The 17,210-nt window shown below is 51.8% G+C and overlaps 1 protein-coding gene across 21 annotated transcripts in view; it reads right to left on the reverse strand.

Moving 5' to 3' along the window:
* Positions 1-17,210, reverse strand: part of DNM2 (dynamin 2) — a 79,775-nt gene that overhangs the window by 40,050 nt on the left and 22,515 nt on the right. For 20 of the 21 annotated variants that reach the window (XM_074338180.1, XM_019744863.2, XM_019744854.2 and 17 more), the window contains exons 2-5: positions 15,496-15,569; positions 5,464-5,613; positions 3,859-4,062; positions 951-1,049 (exon numbers count right to left, since the gene is read on the reverse strand). In XM_074338180.1, coding sequence (XP_074194281.1) covers positions 951-1,049; positions 3,859-4,062; positions 5,464-5,613; positions 15,496-15,569 — 527 coding nt within the window. The remainder of the gene's footprint in view (positions 1-950; positions 1,050-3,858; positions 4,063-5,463; positions 5,614-15,495; positions 15,570-17,210) is intronic. The other variant, XM_074338181.1, reaches the window with a different exon arrangement.

Here is a 17,210-nt window from a genome sequence, read left to right on the forward strand (position 1 = left end):
AATGTCTCCGTCGACGAATATTTCGGTTTATGAATGCCGTAAATTTTATGGGTCTATGGTATCAATAGATAGTAGAATTCATGCTAAATTTGAAGTTTTCGGGGTTGATTTTAAAGGTCTGGAAGGCATTAATCCATTTTGCATTACTTTCTATGGGGAAGACCACGAACGGTCTTCCGGAACGGATTACGTTAAAAAAACCGAGATTAAAAAGAATAAACAAACAAAAACCCGCGATACCACTGTAGTAAGTATGAAAATTAATAAAAGTTACAAATTCTGGGAAACTTTTTGGAAGGAGAGCCACAAAGTGGTAACTAGTGACTATCTAAAAAATCATAAACAGCTGACCCTTGAACAACTCGGTAGTTAGGGATCCCGACCTCCAGTGCAGTCAACAATCCACATAAAACTGTAGCTGGCCCTTTGCAGAGCAGGTTCCCAACCAGAGTTGACCCTTGAACACGGGTTTGGACCGCATGGGTCAACTGAACTGTGGTCATTTGAACTGTGTGGGTCAACGGAAAAAATCCATATGTAATTGGACCCACGCAGTTCAAACCTGTGTTATTCAAGGATGAACTTTATTTGTTTTCCCATGTTCCCCAAATGAGCGGTGTTAACTGTGTAATTGAAAAATGAATGTATACAATCAGGAACAAAAAGACATGTATGTTCACTCAGAAAAAAAGGAGTTAGAAAAGCTGGGAAACAGGTGACAGGGGAATGTATCTGGGAGCACTTGCCAAGGTCTCAATAACGAGAACAAGAAAAACAAATTTTGTTCACAAAAAGCAGGGGTGCACCAGCTCTTCTGCTCAACCCCACCTATCTTCCCTGCCCTCCTGTGGCCCTTTGGCCCCCCAGGTCTCCCTTCCCTGGCCCTGTGGCCTCCCACTGCCCCACCCTATGGCCCCACCTCGTGGCCCCCAGACCCCACCAAGCCACACCTCTTCTCAAGGGGAGCAGCTTGTTCTCCAAGATGTCCCTGGCATCGGTGCCCTCGTCCATCAGGTCGAGCTTGGTGATGACGCCAATGGTCCGCAGGCCTGAAAGAGCCCAGAGGTCAAGGGCGCCATGAGGAAGGAGCCCCAGGCCACCATGGGCCCAACCGAGCCCCCCAACTTCCAGGCTGTGCGACCTGGCACAAGCCGTAATGTCACCTGCCTGAACACCAGTTTTCCTCATGTCAAATGAAGACAGTAACAGCACCAATCTCAGGAGGTTAGCCATAACAATAAACCTGGCACGGCAGGTTTTAGTAAAGCATGGCAAATGTTTCATTAATAAACCCTAGCCACCGTCATCGTCATTCGTATGATCAGTGACCGCATCTTACGGCTGCAGCATCAGGGGAAACCTCATCACACTTGCGGGTCAGAGGCGCCATGCTGTGCTCTCTGTGTGCAAAGTCCCAACAGAAAGTGCAAACCATGGTGACTGTTTCTAGGGTAACCTTTCACCTGAATGGCCAAAATTCCACTCTGGACGCCATCTATTGAATTCCACTCCTCCCCAGGTCACCCAGAATCCAGAGGGCCCTCCTAGCAAAGCCTGACACCTGTCGGGATTGAGGGAGGCCCAGGGAGATCTCCGGTAGGTGCTAACTTGGGCAATTAGAGGATGACAGCATGCCCTCCCTGGGGCCCCTGCCTGCTCCCATTCTGCTGTGAGGTTGGGAGCTGGCATCACCTCTTCAGAGGCCACAGGTGTGCATATGCACAAAGCTCATGCCTGGTGGGGAGGGGAGAGGCAGAGCAAGGTAAAGAGATGTGACGGGGGAGGGGATCTGTGGGTATCAACTCTATTGGAAATGTCCAATGTCACCAGAACATTGTTTATTAGAGACCTGAAACAACCCAAATGGTCGAAAACAAACAAGGCAACAATGGGGCGCCTGGTGGATGGCTGTGTATATATGTCCCTATGGTAATAGGAATGCATGCACACATCACAGAAAAATAAATGAAGATCATCCCATTTTAAAAATGTGCGTTTAAATGGAAGAACAAACTTTGAAAGGATATCTGCCAAGTGTGGTCACCAGTATCTCTGCAGGGGGAGAGGGGCTGTCACTTTCTGGGTTCTATATTCTACAATGGTGACATTTTTTGAGTAGTAATTATGAATACTTTTACACTTGATCTTAGCCAAAAGGCCGAGAAGCGATTATGAATACTTTTAAAGGCAGAAAAACACTTTTTTAAGGAAGAATGCCAGCATCAAGTTCACAAATGGTGCTCAACGATATTCAATCAGATTTTCTCACCACCTGATCAATCCTCTGCAGCGTCTCTGTCACAGTCACACCCCATTTGGTAGGACCAGACTGTGGGGATAGGGAGGCTGTCGGCAGGGGTGGGCCCTCCTGGGAAAGTGTGCCTGGGATGACTTTGGGGGGGGTGGTGGAGCCAGCACAGCCGGTCCCCCACAGAACAAAGACGCTTAACACACAGCCCTAGACTTTGAAGAGCTTGCAGTCCAGGGAGGGAAAGGGTCATCGGCAGCCACCCAACACTGATCACCCCCTGGACGTGACTCAGAGCTAGAAACTGGGGAGCGTGAGCCACAGGCCCCGTCTCCCCCAGCTCCTTGCTGGTTCCCGACTCCCTCGAAACCACTATGGAATCAGGCAGTTGGAGGACATTTTGTAAAATGTATTTCAGTCTGTATCACACTCCTTTAAACCTCCGACACTCTCAGAATCCAGCCAGGTCCCACGGTGGCCCACGAGGACATGGCCCTGGCCACAGCCCCGCTCTCCCCTCCCCAACCCTCCCTTCAGTTCACTACTCCAGCCACCCAGGCCTCCTTGCTGTGTCTGGGGCACCCAGGCTCAAATCACACCCAGCCTATTTGGCATCCACTGTCCATTTTCCTGGGTTTTGCCTCTTTTTATTCTTCTGGTCTTGCCTAAAACCTCACATCTTTACAGACCCCTGACCCCTCCCACCCCAGGCACTCTCAAAGGGTTCTATTTTATTCCAGCACTGTCCTCTACCAGAAATTATCCTACTTGCTTATTTCCTTGTTGGATTCTGTCTTCCCCATTGGAATAGCACCCAGTGGCCGGGACCCTGTCAATTTTGTCCCCTGCAGGGTTCCCAAGGCCTAACAGAGCCTGGCACAGCAGGTGCTTAACTGAGATTTATTGAATAAATAGCCACTGGAAAAGTTTGACCCAGTACAATGTTAAAAGGGGCAACAAATTGGGAGGTGTGAAATGTCTATTACATTGTTTTGTACACCTGAAACTTAAAAAAACAAACAAAAACAACTTACACGATTTCCGTAAATAATGTTAATAAATTCTTGCATAAAGGAAAAAAACAAAGTTTCACCCGAATGGCCTGAGCCCGAGATGCCACAGTCGTCCCCACTGCTCTCTGTTGCCCCAACTGGCTTCATTAACTCGTCATTCTTTCATCTCCCCTTCCGGCCCTGAGCAGTGATGGAGACATCTCTGTCTTCTCAACAACCCTGCAGGTGGGGAATGCTGCTCCCATCTGGGGAGAAAGGGGACCAAGCCTCGGGAGGGTAAATAACTTCTAGAGGTGGGATTTGGATTTGCACCTGGGCTCTTCCCATTTCCCTAAACTAGCTTTCAGTGCAGGCGAAGTGGGGACCACCTTGTCCGAGGAGGACTGCCCAACTGCCACACAACGGCCTCCCAGGGGACGCCCTCCAGCACCACGGGTCCGCATGGGAAATGCCATGTCCCAGATGGCCTTTTCCTAGAGAGGCGAAGTGCCGAAGAGAATGCCAATGACTTGGAATTAAAGATGCTGGACAAGTGGCAATGCTCCGAGGCACCTGGAAGAGGGAGCTGCTGCTGCTGCTGTGAGGTTTGACGGTTACCTTGGGGGTCAACCTCCTTGGCCATCTTGAGGGCGTCCGAGTTGGCCAGGTCCATGTTGGCAGGGGTGACGGCAAGGATGAGGCTGCTTTCCCGGCTGATGAACTGCAGGATCATGTCCTTGATCTGGTACTCAATGTCTGGGGGCTGGTCCCCCACGGGCACCTTGGTGATGCCTGGGAGGTCGATGAGGGTCAGGTTCAACACTGGGAGGGAAACCAGAGGGAAGGTCATCAGAGCCTGGGGAGGGGAGGCACACACAGCCACTGCAGCCACTCAGCCCATTTCCCCAAAGGCCAGGGGGTCAGGCCTCAGCATTCCTCCTGCAGCAACAACTGGATCACCACTTTTGATCCAGTAACTTCCCTCCTAGGATCCTATCCTACAGACACCCTCTATCCACTCTATTTCAGTGATGGTTTTAAATGAGGACATCTGCATTTGCAGACCGGAATCCTTTTGAATGGCTAAATTAATTCAGCACAAAGATTCAGCCAATACCAAGACTCCATTAAAAACAAAAAGATGACACTCTGATTAAAAAAACACACTCCGAGATGCATTCATACAAAAAGCAGGAATAAATCATTTTTATATAATGCTACAATTTAATATACGTGGTGAAACAGACATATATGATAAACACATGTATATATTCAGAAATGCTTACATATGTAATAAACACATGTATATATTCAGAAATGCTTACATATGCATTATCATTTGAAGAACATGAAAAATATTTGTAATATTGGGGGCCAGGGTAGGTTTTTGCTCCATATTCTTTTGTAATTTTTTAATACGAGTCATGTGTAGGGATCATTTATTCAAAAACAAATTTTAAAACTCATCGCAAGGAACCCACACTGAGGAGTTAGAGTCTGCTGGAATATTCCCCAAGCGCTGTCTGAGCTGGCGATCTGTGCTCTGGGCCAGAGGCTGTATGTGGCCAGAGGCTGCTGTATAAATGAAGCACTTTTAAAATCAGGACATTCTGCAGAGAAATCTGTCCTTCTGGATCCTCCTGAGAAACAGAAATCCTGGCTACCTTGGGCTGGTTTCACTAGCCACTATGTGCCATCATCACCTGGGAGTCAAGTGGTTGTCTGCCTCTTTAAAGGACCACACAAAACTGGCAGTTAGAAAATAGCCACAGGGATGTAAAGTACAGCAAAGGGAATCTGGTCAATAATAATCATAGTCAACAACAATAACCATGTACGGTGTCAGGTGGGTACTATACTTATGAGGGGATCACTTCATAAGTTATATAAACGCCTAACCACTGTGCTGCACATTGAAAAATAATAAAATATGGACTGTCAACCATAATTGAACACAATTTAAAACAAACAAAAGGAGAAGCATACAGCTGCAGTTTGTCCCGGTCCCCACGGCTTCCAACAGTCTGCCTGGCATGCCGTTTTTCTTAGAGCTGAGATCAATTTCTCAGTGCCACGTTCCTACCAAAAGTGGGAAGCTACAGGTCAAGAGGACAGTGTGTGTGTGAAGAAGATGGGGGGCACATGTTCTTTGGAATAGCGAGGCCAAGCCGACCTGTTAGCTTTCCTGAGCCCCCATGACAGGTTTGTGCCCGCGCTGCCTACCGTGTGGAGAGTACACCCGCAGGTTGATGGGAACTGGGGAGATGCCTTTGTTGGTCCCCGTGACCCTGTCGGTCTCCGCTTCGATCTCCTGTCGAACTTCATCAAAGTCTGTAAACTTTTTGGACTTGCAGTGCAAAAACTCGGCATATTCTGCAAAGGGAAAAAAGGTGCTCAAAAGGAGAAAGAGAAGTGGTCTTGCAGTAGGTGGGGAGCAGACAGCCTTGTGGAACAGGCGCTTTGCAAGCAGAGAAAGTGAAGAATCAGTTACAGTTGCTCTAGGAATCTGGGGAGCAATAGATTCCTCCTCGTGACAAGCATTTGAGGGGGGCACTCCTATAGACCGAGCCCCCTTCCCGTCCTCAGGGATTCCACAAGGAACAAAATTGGCAAAGATCCTGTCCCCATGGAACGGACATTCTCTTGAAGCATTTTGCAAAACTACACATGGTAATAGGTGTCAAAGAAAAAAAAATCAACAGGTGGATGTGACCAGCATTTATTCTTTTATTTATTTATTTATTTTTTCTATCCAGCATTTATTCTTTTTTGAGGAACAGAAGAGGAAACATCGGTATTCGTCACTCAGAACGTGGGTGATGTACATTTGATGAAACTTCTGCTGTAGTGTCATGTGTCACTGAGCCCTGAGTCGTGAGGTAGAACCTGCCTCACTGTGGGTCACAGTCAAAAGAGACACAAGCTGCTATCCTAGTGGGATCTCAAGCCACCAGCGCAGCTGGCATATGTCCCTGGGACTCATCTGTCCTTCCCCAAGGCACTCACACAGTACCGGAACAGGGCACAACTGCTGGCCTCAGCAAAGCCTCTCGTTGCCCCTCCTCCCCTTCTGGCTATTCAAGTGGTCCCCCACCTAGACATGAACCGCTCAGAAGAAATACTTTCTAGGTAGGGCCTCCAGTCGATGTAAGAGATCTCTTCTGAGCCCAGGGTGTCTGAAAGCCATACTGATCCTGAGATAAAGGGAAATAAATCAGTGACTAAAGAGGCAAAGCTGGTCTTATCATTAGGCCAGAGTAATCCGAAGCACCAGTGTAAGATAAAGCAAGAAGAAAAATGCTCACTGTAGGATGTAGGTGCTGAGTTTACAGGTGTTTACGATACAAATTCCTCAACTTTTCCTTATGTTTGAACTTTCATAGTAAATATTGGAAACAAGGCTCAAAGATCACAGCTCCTGCAGTGATGCTAGAAAGAGGGAAGTCATGTGGCAAACAGCCTAAAGAACTGGACCACTGCAGAGATGCAAAGACGTGTAAAACCGTGCTCTTTCAAAAAGGGAAAACCTGGAAATCGTCTCAATGTCCACCAGGAGGAGACCTGGCTACATAAATCAGAGCACAGACATGCCATCAGCTGCCTCAAAAGAAAGGATGGTCATGGAAGCCTGCGACAGGGAAAGGCCAGGCAGGTCTAGAATCTCCACCCACAGGTGTTAACGAGACAGAAAGAAATGAGTGCAGGGAGGTTCGCCATCCATCACAATAACCTAACAAACTACCGTGTTTCCCCGAAAAGAAGACCAGGTCTTATATTAAGGTTTGCTCCAAAAGATGCTTTAGGGCTTATATTCAGGAGATGTCATCCTGAAAAATCATGCTAGGGCTTATTTTCCGGTTAGGTCTTAATTTTGGGGAAACACGGTATGGCCAACACTCAGCCCTTGCTCGCTCTGGCCAGGCCCAGCGTGTGGTCCCATGTGCTCCTTATGAGTGAGGACCTTAGCAGGCAGGCATCTCTGTGATGCCCATCAGATAAGGAAACTGAGGCCCAGAGCGGTGAAGTGACAGCCCAAGCTCAGTGGTGGAGCTGGGATTTGAAATTCAGATCATCTATGTCCAGGCAGTAGCTCCCAAGTTGCCTGGCCTTTCTGAGGCCACCTGCAGGCTCTTCCCCGCTGTGGCCAGCGTCAGGGGGACTCCAAGGACTCAGATCTCTGAGGACCTTGTCCAGCATGGGCACCAGCCACTCGACAGCAGAGGCAATGCCAGCTGGAGGATCCAGGATCACCCACCCCACCCCCATCAGCTGACCCAGGTCCCAAGGACAGTCATGCTGTCCCAAGGACAGCCCTCCACAAGGGCAAGAGGAAACATTTGGCTGCTCTTCCTGCAGCAGCCACCCCAAAATGGAACAGTCCTCCAATCCCTACAGCAAACCTCAGTTTTCTACCTGCTTAAACCCTGGGCTCAGCACCCCAAAGAGATCATCTCCCTTCCAGGAGGAGTGCAGGGGGGCGTGGGATGAGAAAGGGGTTGGGTGCCACGACATGGGCCCTCCCCCTGCAGATGTCTGCCCCGCCAGGCCTGCTGCCTAGAAGGCCCAGCCCCACCACCTCCTCTTTCAGGGACTGCCTGCCTGTCACCTCTTCCAGGGAGCCTTCCCTGACTCCACACCACCTGGCACCCCATCCTGCATCTTGGGCCTCCACCCCTGCAGAGCCAGGTCACTGTGGATCACGTTTATGGGACCAGAACCTGCCAGTTGTGGCTTCCCATACCCCAGTGAGTGCTGGCAGCCTCCTATCTGTGTGGGTGAAGGATATGCAGGAGACAGTGCTGGAAAGCTCTGCTTCTTCCTCAGCAGGTCAATGAGCAGCAGGAAGGTTCAGGAGCCAGCCAGGCCCATCCCGCATCACCTGCCTTCTTTACTAGCTTCCTTGTCACTTTGGAACCATGTGTTAAATTCCAGTTATACCAACATTAAAAAGCTTTCACCCAGCCTGCTTTCCCCCCATCTCACTGACCCTCTTAAAGCCAAACCTTGGCCCCCCTCTCCTCAAAACCCTCCATGGCTCCCACCTCACCCAAGTAAAAGCCAAAGTCTTTACTACATCCCACAGGGGACTACAAAATTTCCTTCCCCTCCAATTTCTGACCTCAACTCACTCCCGTCCAGCCATGCTGGTTTCCCGGCTCACACTCCAGGACTGCTCCTGCCTCAGGGCTCTTCTGTTTGCCTGCTGGCAAACTCATGGCTCAGTCACCTCATTCAGGTGTCACCTTCTCTGTGAGACCTGCCCTGGCCCACACCTCAGATGACAGAGCTCCCCGTTCAGTGTCTTATCCTTATGCTTTATCATCCTCCAAGCTCTAATATCATTTACCTTCTTATTCTGTGTATTTTCTCTGGTTCCCAGCTGGAACCAGAAAAGAAATCTGTGTTCATTCTGGTCCCTAGGGCTCCCTCTGGGCATGCAGTAGACGCTTAATAATTATATGCATGACTGAATGATTCTGTAAGAACATGGTCCCTACTTCAGCTTCTGTGAGGTGGCCCAGCACCTCCAAAGCCACCACGCTGGATATATAGGAGGCTGCATGGGGACGGGGTCTGGCGAGCCACCTGCTGTCTCTTCTCCTCCCTCCCTCCCTCCCTCCTTCCCCAAGCACTTACTACTTGAGGACATAGGCCCAGCCCCAGCCAGGTTCCTTGTCTGACAGGGAAGATGGACACTGCGCAGATGTGTCACAGCAGGTACGACAGAGACCCAACAAGCCAGGAACCGGGAGGGGTGGCCCACCCAACTCCAGCCCCAGCCCACCCCAAGATGATGGAGGAAGTAAGGGCGGGGATAGGCAGACAGCCCGTGCCCAAGCCGTCTGTTTCATGGGCGACCTTTCCGCCGTCCTAAGGATGCTCGGGACCAGGGGGAGACTACAGAGCAGGGAGGGGGGCTGCCCACTGGCCAGCCTCACTTTCTGTACTTTGGTTTCCCTGTGAGGAAAATAAACACAGGAGAAACAGACAGGAGGGGTTAGCCTGGGCCCCCACAGCGCTGTACGTGCTTGGATACTGGAGACGATTTAACTACACCATCTCAGTAAGTCAGAGGCGGTCTTAGGACGAAGCCCCTAGCTTGCAATACCCGAACGGCTCCTTCTCAACTCATCCCCAGCAGACAAGGGCAAGCCCCTGCCCACTCTGCCTGGCCAGTCCCTGTTGCAGAGCTGCGCCTGTCAACGCCCAGCCGCAGTGTTTTCAAACCTTCTGTTTCTCATGTGCAGGTAACAAAGCCAGTCCCACCGGTCCCTGGTCCCTGCCACAGCATTTCGACAGCCACACAAACACCCCTGCACTCCTGGCAGACAAGCAAGCAGCTTCCCTGGAAGAAGGGGCAGCATGTGTACTCAGGCCTCAGGGCTCCGTGGGACTGGAGCACAGCTGGAATGAAGGAATAAAGCAGGCCCTCATCCAGCAGTCACACTGCCAAGCCTGAGGAGCCTGCGCCCTTGCCCACCACAGGGCTTCCCCCCTCAGCCCAACTGTGGGGTCAGTGAATGCACTTGCATTTATTTTCCAGAAGGAGGTTCTGCTCTCCCCACAGAATTTGTTCCCTGCCTCCTTCAGGTCTCGGCTCTAAATTCCTTGCTTGGGGAGGCCCACCCTGACCTCCTGATGCCAGCAGCACCCCTGCCTGGCACTGCTCACACTGATACACCATGTGTGTCCCCTGATAAAGCTGGAGTTCAGGAGAGGGACTGAGGGATTTGATTTCAGTCATACTCTACCTAGTGTGTGGTACAGAGTAGCTGGTCAATAAAGTTTTATTGAACAGCCTATTACAAAGTATTAGGTGCTGTAGCCTGGGAAGATATCACCCCATGACTGCTAAGTGGGTCCCCCCTGTGCTAAACAGCTCATCCCCCAGCTTGGGCATCCCCTCGGCCTCTCAAGAAGGTGTTCTCAGAAGGGAGGTGACAAGTGCATACCACTGCCTTCTGGGGGTCAGGCTACCTGGGGCATGAGGAAGCACCCCCGTGACAGAGGCCATGCCCCAGACCTGGCTTTTGGACTCTCCTGTTTGAAAGGCGCTCAAGGAGACCCATAGGACTGAAAGCAAGGTAAGAAGATCACCCTCTCTACCCCAAACACAGACCAGGTCACATGCCTGCTGGCATTTCTTAAGAATTGTGAAATGTCTTGCTGGAACAACCTGACTTCAGCCCAACCCCGCAGCTCAGGCACCACGTGATGTAAGGAGCCGACAAGAAGAAAAGACGGAGGTGGGGTGCCTCGCCACACCCATCTATGGGGGCTTCAGGTGTCCCACAATGAAACGACACAGAACCCAGCGCTGAGACGACAGGAGAAAGCGATCAAACACAGCGCTGGGCCCACGGGGAGCCCACAAATAGCTTAGATGCTGGTCTAAAGGCACTTGCAAGGCTGCCTGGAGCCTCAGTGCTCTGCATGGAAGGGCTCTGCCCTGATCTTCATGGACAGATCCCATCCTCTCTCTGCTCAGAACCCAGCAAAGAGCAGAACCACCAGGACCACCCATGGCAGCCGGACACGGGGCCTGCCTTCCCCAAACCTGGCGCAGGCAGTTGTGCAGGTCTGGTTGACTTGGCCCGGGAGGAATTATGTGGGGCAGATTTGATCTCCAGGGACTATTCAGAGCCTTTAGCCAACCAAGAAGGGACAAAGCACATGGCATCTCCGAAGTTCATTTGGTCCTCAAGCTCCCTCTGACTTGAGACAAGCAAACATGTCCCAGTCTAGGACACACTGCCACCCAGGGCCTGTGATTTACAGTAAGAAATATATTTGGTTTCCCTTCTTTCCTGGCACAGAGCTCCTAAAATTCTTGGCAAGTCCTAAGTGATAAGAGCCATAGAAGAGTCTAGATACTCGTAAGTCCCTTTCAACCACACCTGAGTTTGTATCGGGGGAACCAACCATGTGATTGGAGGGATGGCACTTTCCGCCTCACCCCCTGACCTCCTGGGGGTGGGGATTGAATCAACCACCGATGAGGAATGATTTAATCAATGGTGCCTACATGACGAAGCTTCCATAGTAACCTAGAAGAACAGGTCTGGAGAGCTTCCAGGCTGGTGAGCACCGGCAGCGCTGGGACAGGGCATGGAAGCTCCACCCCTTCCTCACGCCTTGCCCCACGCATCGCTTCCATCTGGCTGTTCCTGACTTATATCCACTCATAATAAACCAGTAATCTAATAAATAAAATGCTTCTCTGAATTCTGAGCCACTCTAGAAAGAAAATTAATTGAACCCGAGGAAGACGTCACTGGAACCTCCGATCTATAGCCAAGCTGGTCAGAGACACACGTGACAACCTGAACTTGCAATTGGTGCCTGAAGAGGGTTCTTGTGGCACCGAGCCCTTAACCTGTGGGACCTGACACTATCTCCAGGTAGGTAGAATCAGAACTGAGCTAAACTGTAGGACACCTGGTAAGTGTCTGCTTAAAATTAGGGTAAGTACTTGATGGTGTGGAAAAAGAAGACACACCGAGAAGGTGACAGCCCTGGCTGGCATCCTGACCAGCCCCCAGGCTGACCCCAGCCAGCTCCCAGCTTGGTTTCCTCATCAAGACACAAGGTCTATAGGCTTTACAGAAAGGACCCTGCCAGGGCCTGGCTCACAGGTAAAGGTGAAACACAGCCATTGATAATCCCACCCACAGAAGAGAAGGGGCACCCAGCCCCACTGGGGGGACAGCGCTGGACAAAGCTGATCAGTGCCCCTGCTCTTGTGGCACCGGAGTTGGAGCAGGGGGAGAAAGACCATTAAGAAAATAAAAGGACAGGATGATGTCACATAACACGGGCTGCATAGGAACTAAGGCAGCCGGGACTGGGGTGAGGGAGGGGGTCCCCCAGGGGAGCAGGAGGATGGCAGCGTGTGCCGGGCAGGGAGCACAGTGAACACGCGCACAGCCTGAGGATGAGAAGGGAGATTGTGGCTGCAGCTGGGGACCAGGGGCCAGCAAGGCCACATCAGGGACACAAAGCCACAAGGAGGAGGCCGGGAGCCAAGTCCTGACATCCCCTCTCTGGCTCCTGTGAGTACCAGCCAAGGTCAAGGCCAGGAGGGGAGGCCCAAGAGGCCCCGGTCATCTGCATCCACAGAAGAACAGTCCTAAGCACCCAGGGTTTATGAGGCCCAGGCGTTGTTCCCAAGGAGGAGCAGGATTCACCTGTGAGCCACCAAACTTCCTAGTGGCTGAGGTCTGAGGTAATTTTTAAACTAAACCAATGAAAAGTAATGTCTCACCAAGACCAGTCTGGAGGAAGAGAAGCTGGACGCCACTGGGCGTCCCAGGAGCCAGAGAGGAGTACTGAGCCCCAGCCTCAGGGCCACACCACACCACAGGGGGTGCCGGGGCTACAAGGGAGGCGCCATTGCCACCCCATTTTACAGATGAGGAAGCCAAGGCACAAGAGAGTGAAGCTACTTGTCCAAGGCCCCAGACAGTAAAGAGTGGCAGCCTGGCTCCAAGTCATGTCCCAGAGAGCCAGGGACACAAAAGTTCAATCTCTAGGAACAACATGGCCCCCGTAGCCCCTAGAGGGCAGCAGGAGCCCCAGCCATCACTGCATCCCACACTGCACTCAGCTTCCTCCCTCCAGTCAGTGGGGTGTCCCACCCCCCACCCACCTCCCTTAAGAGACCTGGAATGCCATGATCAGGTGGGGAAGGGGGAGTATGCAAGCCCATGTAGGACACCTGGCTCCTCTCCCCCACTTGTACCCCCACTCCAGCCCAACAGAATCAAACTCCATCTCCATGGCTGCCACCCTGTCCCTACCTGCCCCTGGGCACCTGATCCCTCCTCCTCCTAGGGGTACCTGCCCCTGCAGTGGTCTCTCTGGTCTCTTCTCCACCAGCAGCTAAAGGATCTGGTTAAGTCACACCTCAGCCTAAGGCCATACTCCCCAAGAGTGAGTTTAAGACCGGGCTTTCAAGATGACCCTCCCCTGTGCCCTCAGACAAGTGGCTTCAGCTCAGAAGCCTCAGTTCAGTCCTCTGTGAAGTGGGGATAACAAGAATAGAGGTTTCAGCATGAATCTGGGTCAGGCACTGGGCACATATGCGCCCGCAAGTTCCTGCCCTTGGTGTTCCCTGAAGGCTGTTGCTCATCATGTGCTTCTCCTCCCTCCCCACAGAAGGAATTTCAGTTCCTCCAAGAGGCCCCTGGGCCTGGGGCCTCATGGTCCTCACACATAGTGCTCTCTGCTGGGAAGGGCAGTCCCTCCTTCCCCGACAGACCCATTGCACTGTCAGCCTCAGCGCACACATCGCTTCCTCGGAAAAGCTCCCCAATGTCCCCACCTGCTGTGATGGAGTTAGTTGTCATCCCCCCACCACACAGGCTCCCATCTGATGAGGGCCAGGCCTGTGTGTCTCCTTCCTGGTCTGTCCCTAAGTCTCCCTTATCTGTCTCCAGGCACTAATGGGAGTGCCAGGAGGGCGGTGGCAGGTCCTGGTCCTGCTTCTCTAAGTGTCCCAGCCCGGGACCAGCCCATGGCACACAGTAAGTGCTCAGTAGACCAGTGCTGGGTGACAGCCACTATGGAGGTGAGGAGGGAGCCCTCCCACCATGACATGGTCCTGACCTTCCAGTGCAGGAAGCCAGCCAACCTGTTCTCCCAGCAAGCTGACCCCTAACAGGCTGGCAACAAGCACACCACAGCGGCTGGTACAGACCCCGCAGTGAGGGCCCCTGAGTGTGCCAGACACTGTTTTAAGGGTGTACCTATATTAAATAACATTGTCTTCATGGCAAGCAACCCACAAAGGCGGTGCTATTATTATCTCCACTGTCCAGACAGGAAACACGGCTGTGAGCAGCAGTCCTCCCTAGGGGCCAGCCAGCCAGTAAGCTGCAGAGCCAGGACTGGAATCTAGGCAATCTTAGCTCCCAGCCCCTACCCACCAGGGCAGAGGTTTCCCAGTGTGGCCAGGAGCCCGGAGCATCAGCACCACCAGGGAACTCATTCAAATGCAGATTATCACCCTTCTTCCCCATCAACTTGCAAACCGGAAGCAGAAACCCAACAAGCCAAGTCCCCTGAGGCTCTGATCCACAGACTGAAACCTGCAGCTCTACGGCTGCTCGTTGCAGCACAGCTGATTGGACAGCTGAACCCACAGGAGGCAGCCCATTGGCTCGTCCATGGCCTATGACATGGCAGAGCTCACATAGAGGAGACACCCCGCCAATCCACTGCTGCCTCTCATTGGAGCCACGCCCTCCCACAGGTGGGTGGGGCGGAGTCAGAAGAAGAAGACAAGAGGACTAGACTGGGGCACAGCTGCAAAATCAGATCCCAGATCTGGTGCCAGCTTCTTAAAAAGGCAGATAACCTGGCCTGGCCTTAGTTTCCCCGTCCGTAAAATACGATTATATCAGCTGCTTTCTCAGTGTTGAACCGGCCAGGGCTGGCACTCCAGGTCAGTGGGGAAGCAGCACAGAGACCCTGAATGGAGACCTCCCGAGGGCTGTGGAGAGAAGAGAGGACCCACCACTGATGGCTCCCTTCTCTCTTCCACCTTCTCACCTGAGATGCTTTCCAAGGAGGCCTGAGTGGGTTTCAAGCTGGAAGACATGCCCATGTCAGGTCAGACTTACATGGGAAGAGCAGAAATAAACTGAGGCCACCCAGGGGAAGACAGAAAAAGAAATCTACATGTGGGCCATTCTTTATTCAACAGGAAGTTCTCTCCCAAAAGTCAATGTCATAATTAAAAAAGAAATGGCAGGGATGCTGCTCTAATGAACACAGGAAACATGGCAATGGAGTGTAGCATGGAATTGATCAGGGCATGTAAACCAGCCATGGAAGGCATTTGGGGGACAACTGGCAACCTGAGTATGGACTGGCCATGAGATAACGTGCAGGAATGATCACCTTTCTTGGGTGTGGTCTATGACTGCAGGAGAGTGACCTTATTGCAAGGGAAGGCACACTGAGGCATTATGGGTCGATGTCACAATGTCTGCTACTGACTTTGAAAGCATTCAGCAAAAACATGTTATTTGCAATACAGCAAGCACACATGGCACCTGGCAGCCTGTTCACGGCTGAGGACTCTTGGGGTGGGGGTGGGTGTTCAGTGAATTGTGCTTCAACTTCCCTGCACATGTGGAAAACGTGAATTCAAATCCAGCCATCAGAGACTCTATCATAAGCCCTCTGGCTCCTGCTGGACATGGTATCTACATTAGTTTCCTGCTACAGCTTCGACGCACCCCACTGTACCTGTTTTTGAGAAGATGAGCTGCAGAATGAGAGGCCGCCGGGTGACGATTCCTGAACCTCGGGGAAGGAAGTCCCTGTGGGAGGGGAAAGGGACAGAAATTACTCACGAGGCTGGTTTTGCAGGACAGGAAGTATGACCACACATGGTGGAGCAATCCCCTCTTGCAATTTGGGCGACCTCAGCAAAGACACCAACCCCAGCAGGGCACTGGGGAATACTCTGGCCTTGGAGGGTCCTGAGATCATAGGGGGTGGGGGACGGGAGGACTGGATGGGAGGTTGGTGGCAAATGGAACCATTTCCCCCAGCTGGCTATGCTCCAGCCCCAGCACAACCAAAGGGCGCTTTCCTTAACAAATATTTGAACCATCTCCCCCAGATTCCAAAGAGATTAGTATACATGTTTGAAATTAACAGAAGGCCATGTATACGATAGAAAGACTGAAAGGAAAAGTAGTTGATGACAAAATATGTGTTTTGTATCCCAAAAAAACAAACCAGCTATACAGGCAGGAAGAGGACAAGTGGTTGCCCAGGGGTAGAAAACAGAGACGAGGGAGCTTTCTGGGGTGACGAAAATATTTTAATACTGGACTGTGGCAATGTTTGCTAATATTTACTGTAAATTTACTAAAAGTCACTGCATTTGAAATGGGCAAATTTCCTAGCATGTAAGTGATCCCTCGATACAGCTTTTTAATAAAAAAAAATACCTGTTATGTATTTCTATACGGAAATACTACCTGCACCAATTTACACTAGTACGCGTGGACTCAGGCAGAGTGGGAAGACCGGAAGCCGCCCCGGACCAGTAAGAAAGGAAAGCAAAGGAGCAGGGATCAGGTAGGCACTGGAGCAGAAGCAGCATTTTCAGAGATTATTAAAGCTATGCAAAGGACCCTGTCATTTCATGTAAAGTGGAGAAAGAGTCTAGGCTCAGGGAATGTCAAACAAGGTTTGCACCCAGGTAAACGTCTGGATTATCTGAAATCTGTGCAGGACACAGAACAATTGGGACTCGACAGGTGTGTCTCATATGCACCAAGACAACAGTGTCCCTGGGTTCCTAGCATAGTGTCACTGGTGCCACCTCACTCCCCAGTACTGTGGCAACCATTGTCTCAGGGGGCACCCGACCCGTGTTGGGAACCCCATCTGGGACCCTGGAGGGCGCCAAAGGCGGCCCTCAGCTGGAGCAGGGCCTCAGCATCCCTGAGAATGTGCACACCCAGTGAGCAGAAGGAAGGAGGAAGTGGGAAGTGCACCTGCGCCACCACACTCTGCACAATGGAATCCGTGCCCCAGTACCCTGTGGGCTGTCCCACCACACTCATGCGGCGCCGCCCCCCGGCTGGGAGCAGGGACACAGCAGTGGCCACACAACATGTGGAACTGCAGCCCAGCCTGCAAAATGAGGGGCCTCCATAGGGGTGCTGGACGCAAGCAGCAAAGCGGGGCACTCGACTGGACAGGCCCACAAAGGGGTAAGGTGAGGGTGGTGCTGGCAGTCGTGATGAGAAGGCTGGTCGTCATTATTAGGGCGAGGCCACTCAATGGGGTTCAGGGGGTTATAACTGTGTGCACTTGTATAGGTGTGTGACTTGAAAAGACCCTTCTGGCTGCTGCAGGTATGAGAGTGGAGCCATGAGGCAGGGAGAATGCACCTGCGCTGTTCCAGGTGAGGAGGATGGGGCTGAACCCGGGGCAGGGGGTGG

Source organism: Rhinolophus sinicus, linkage group LG07, assembly GCF_036562045.2.
Source record: "Rhinolophus sinicus isolate RSC01 linkage group LG07, ASM3656204v1, whole genome shotgun sequence".
In the NCBI taxonomy this organism is placed as follows: domain Eukaryota; kingdom Metazoa; phylum Chordata; class Mammalia; order Chiroptera; family Rhinolophidae; genus Rhinolophus; species Rhinolophus sinicus.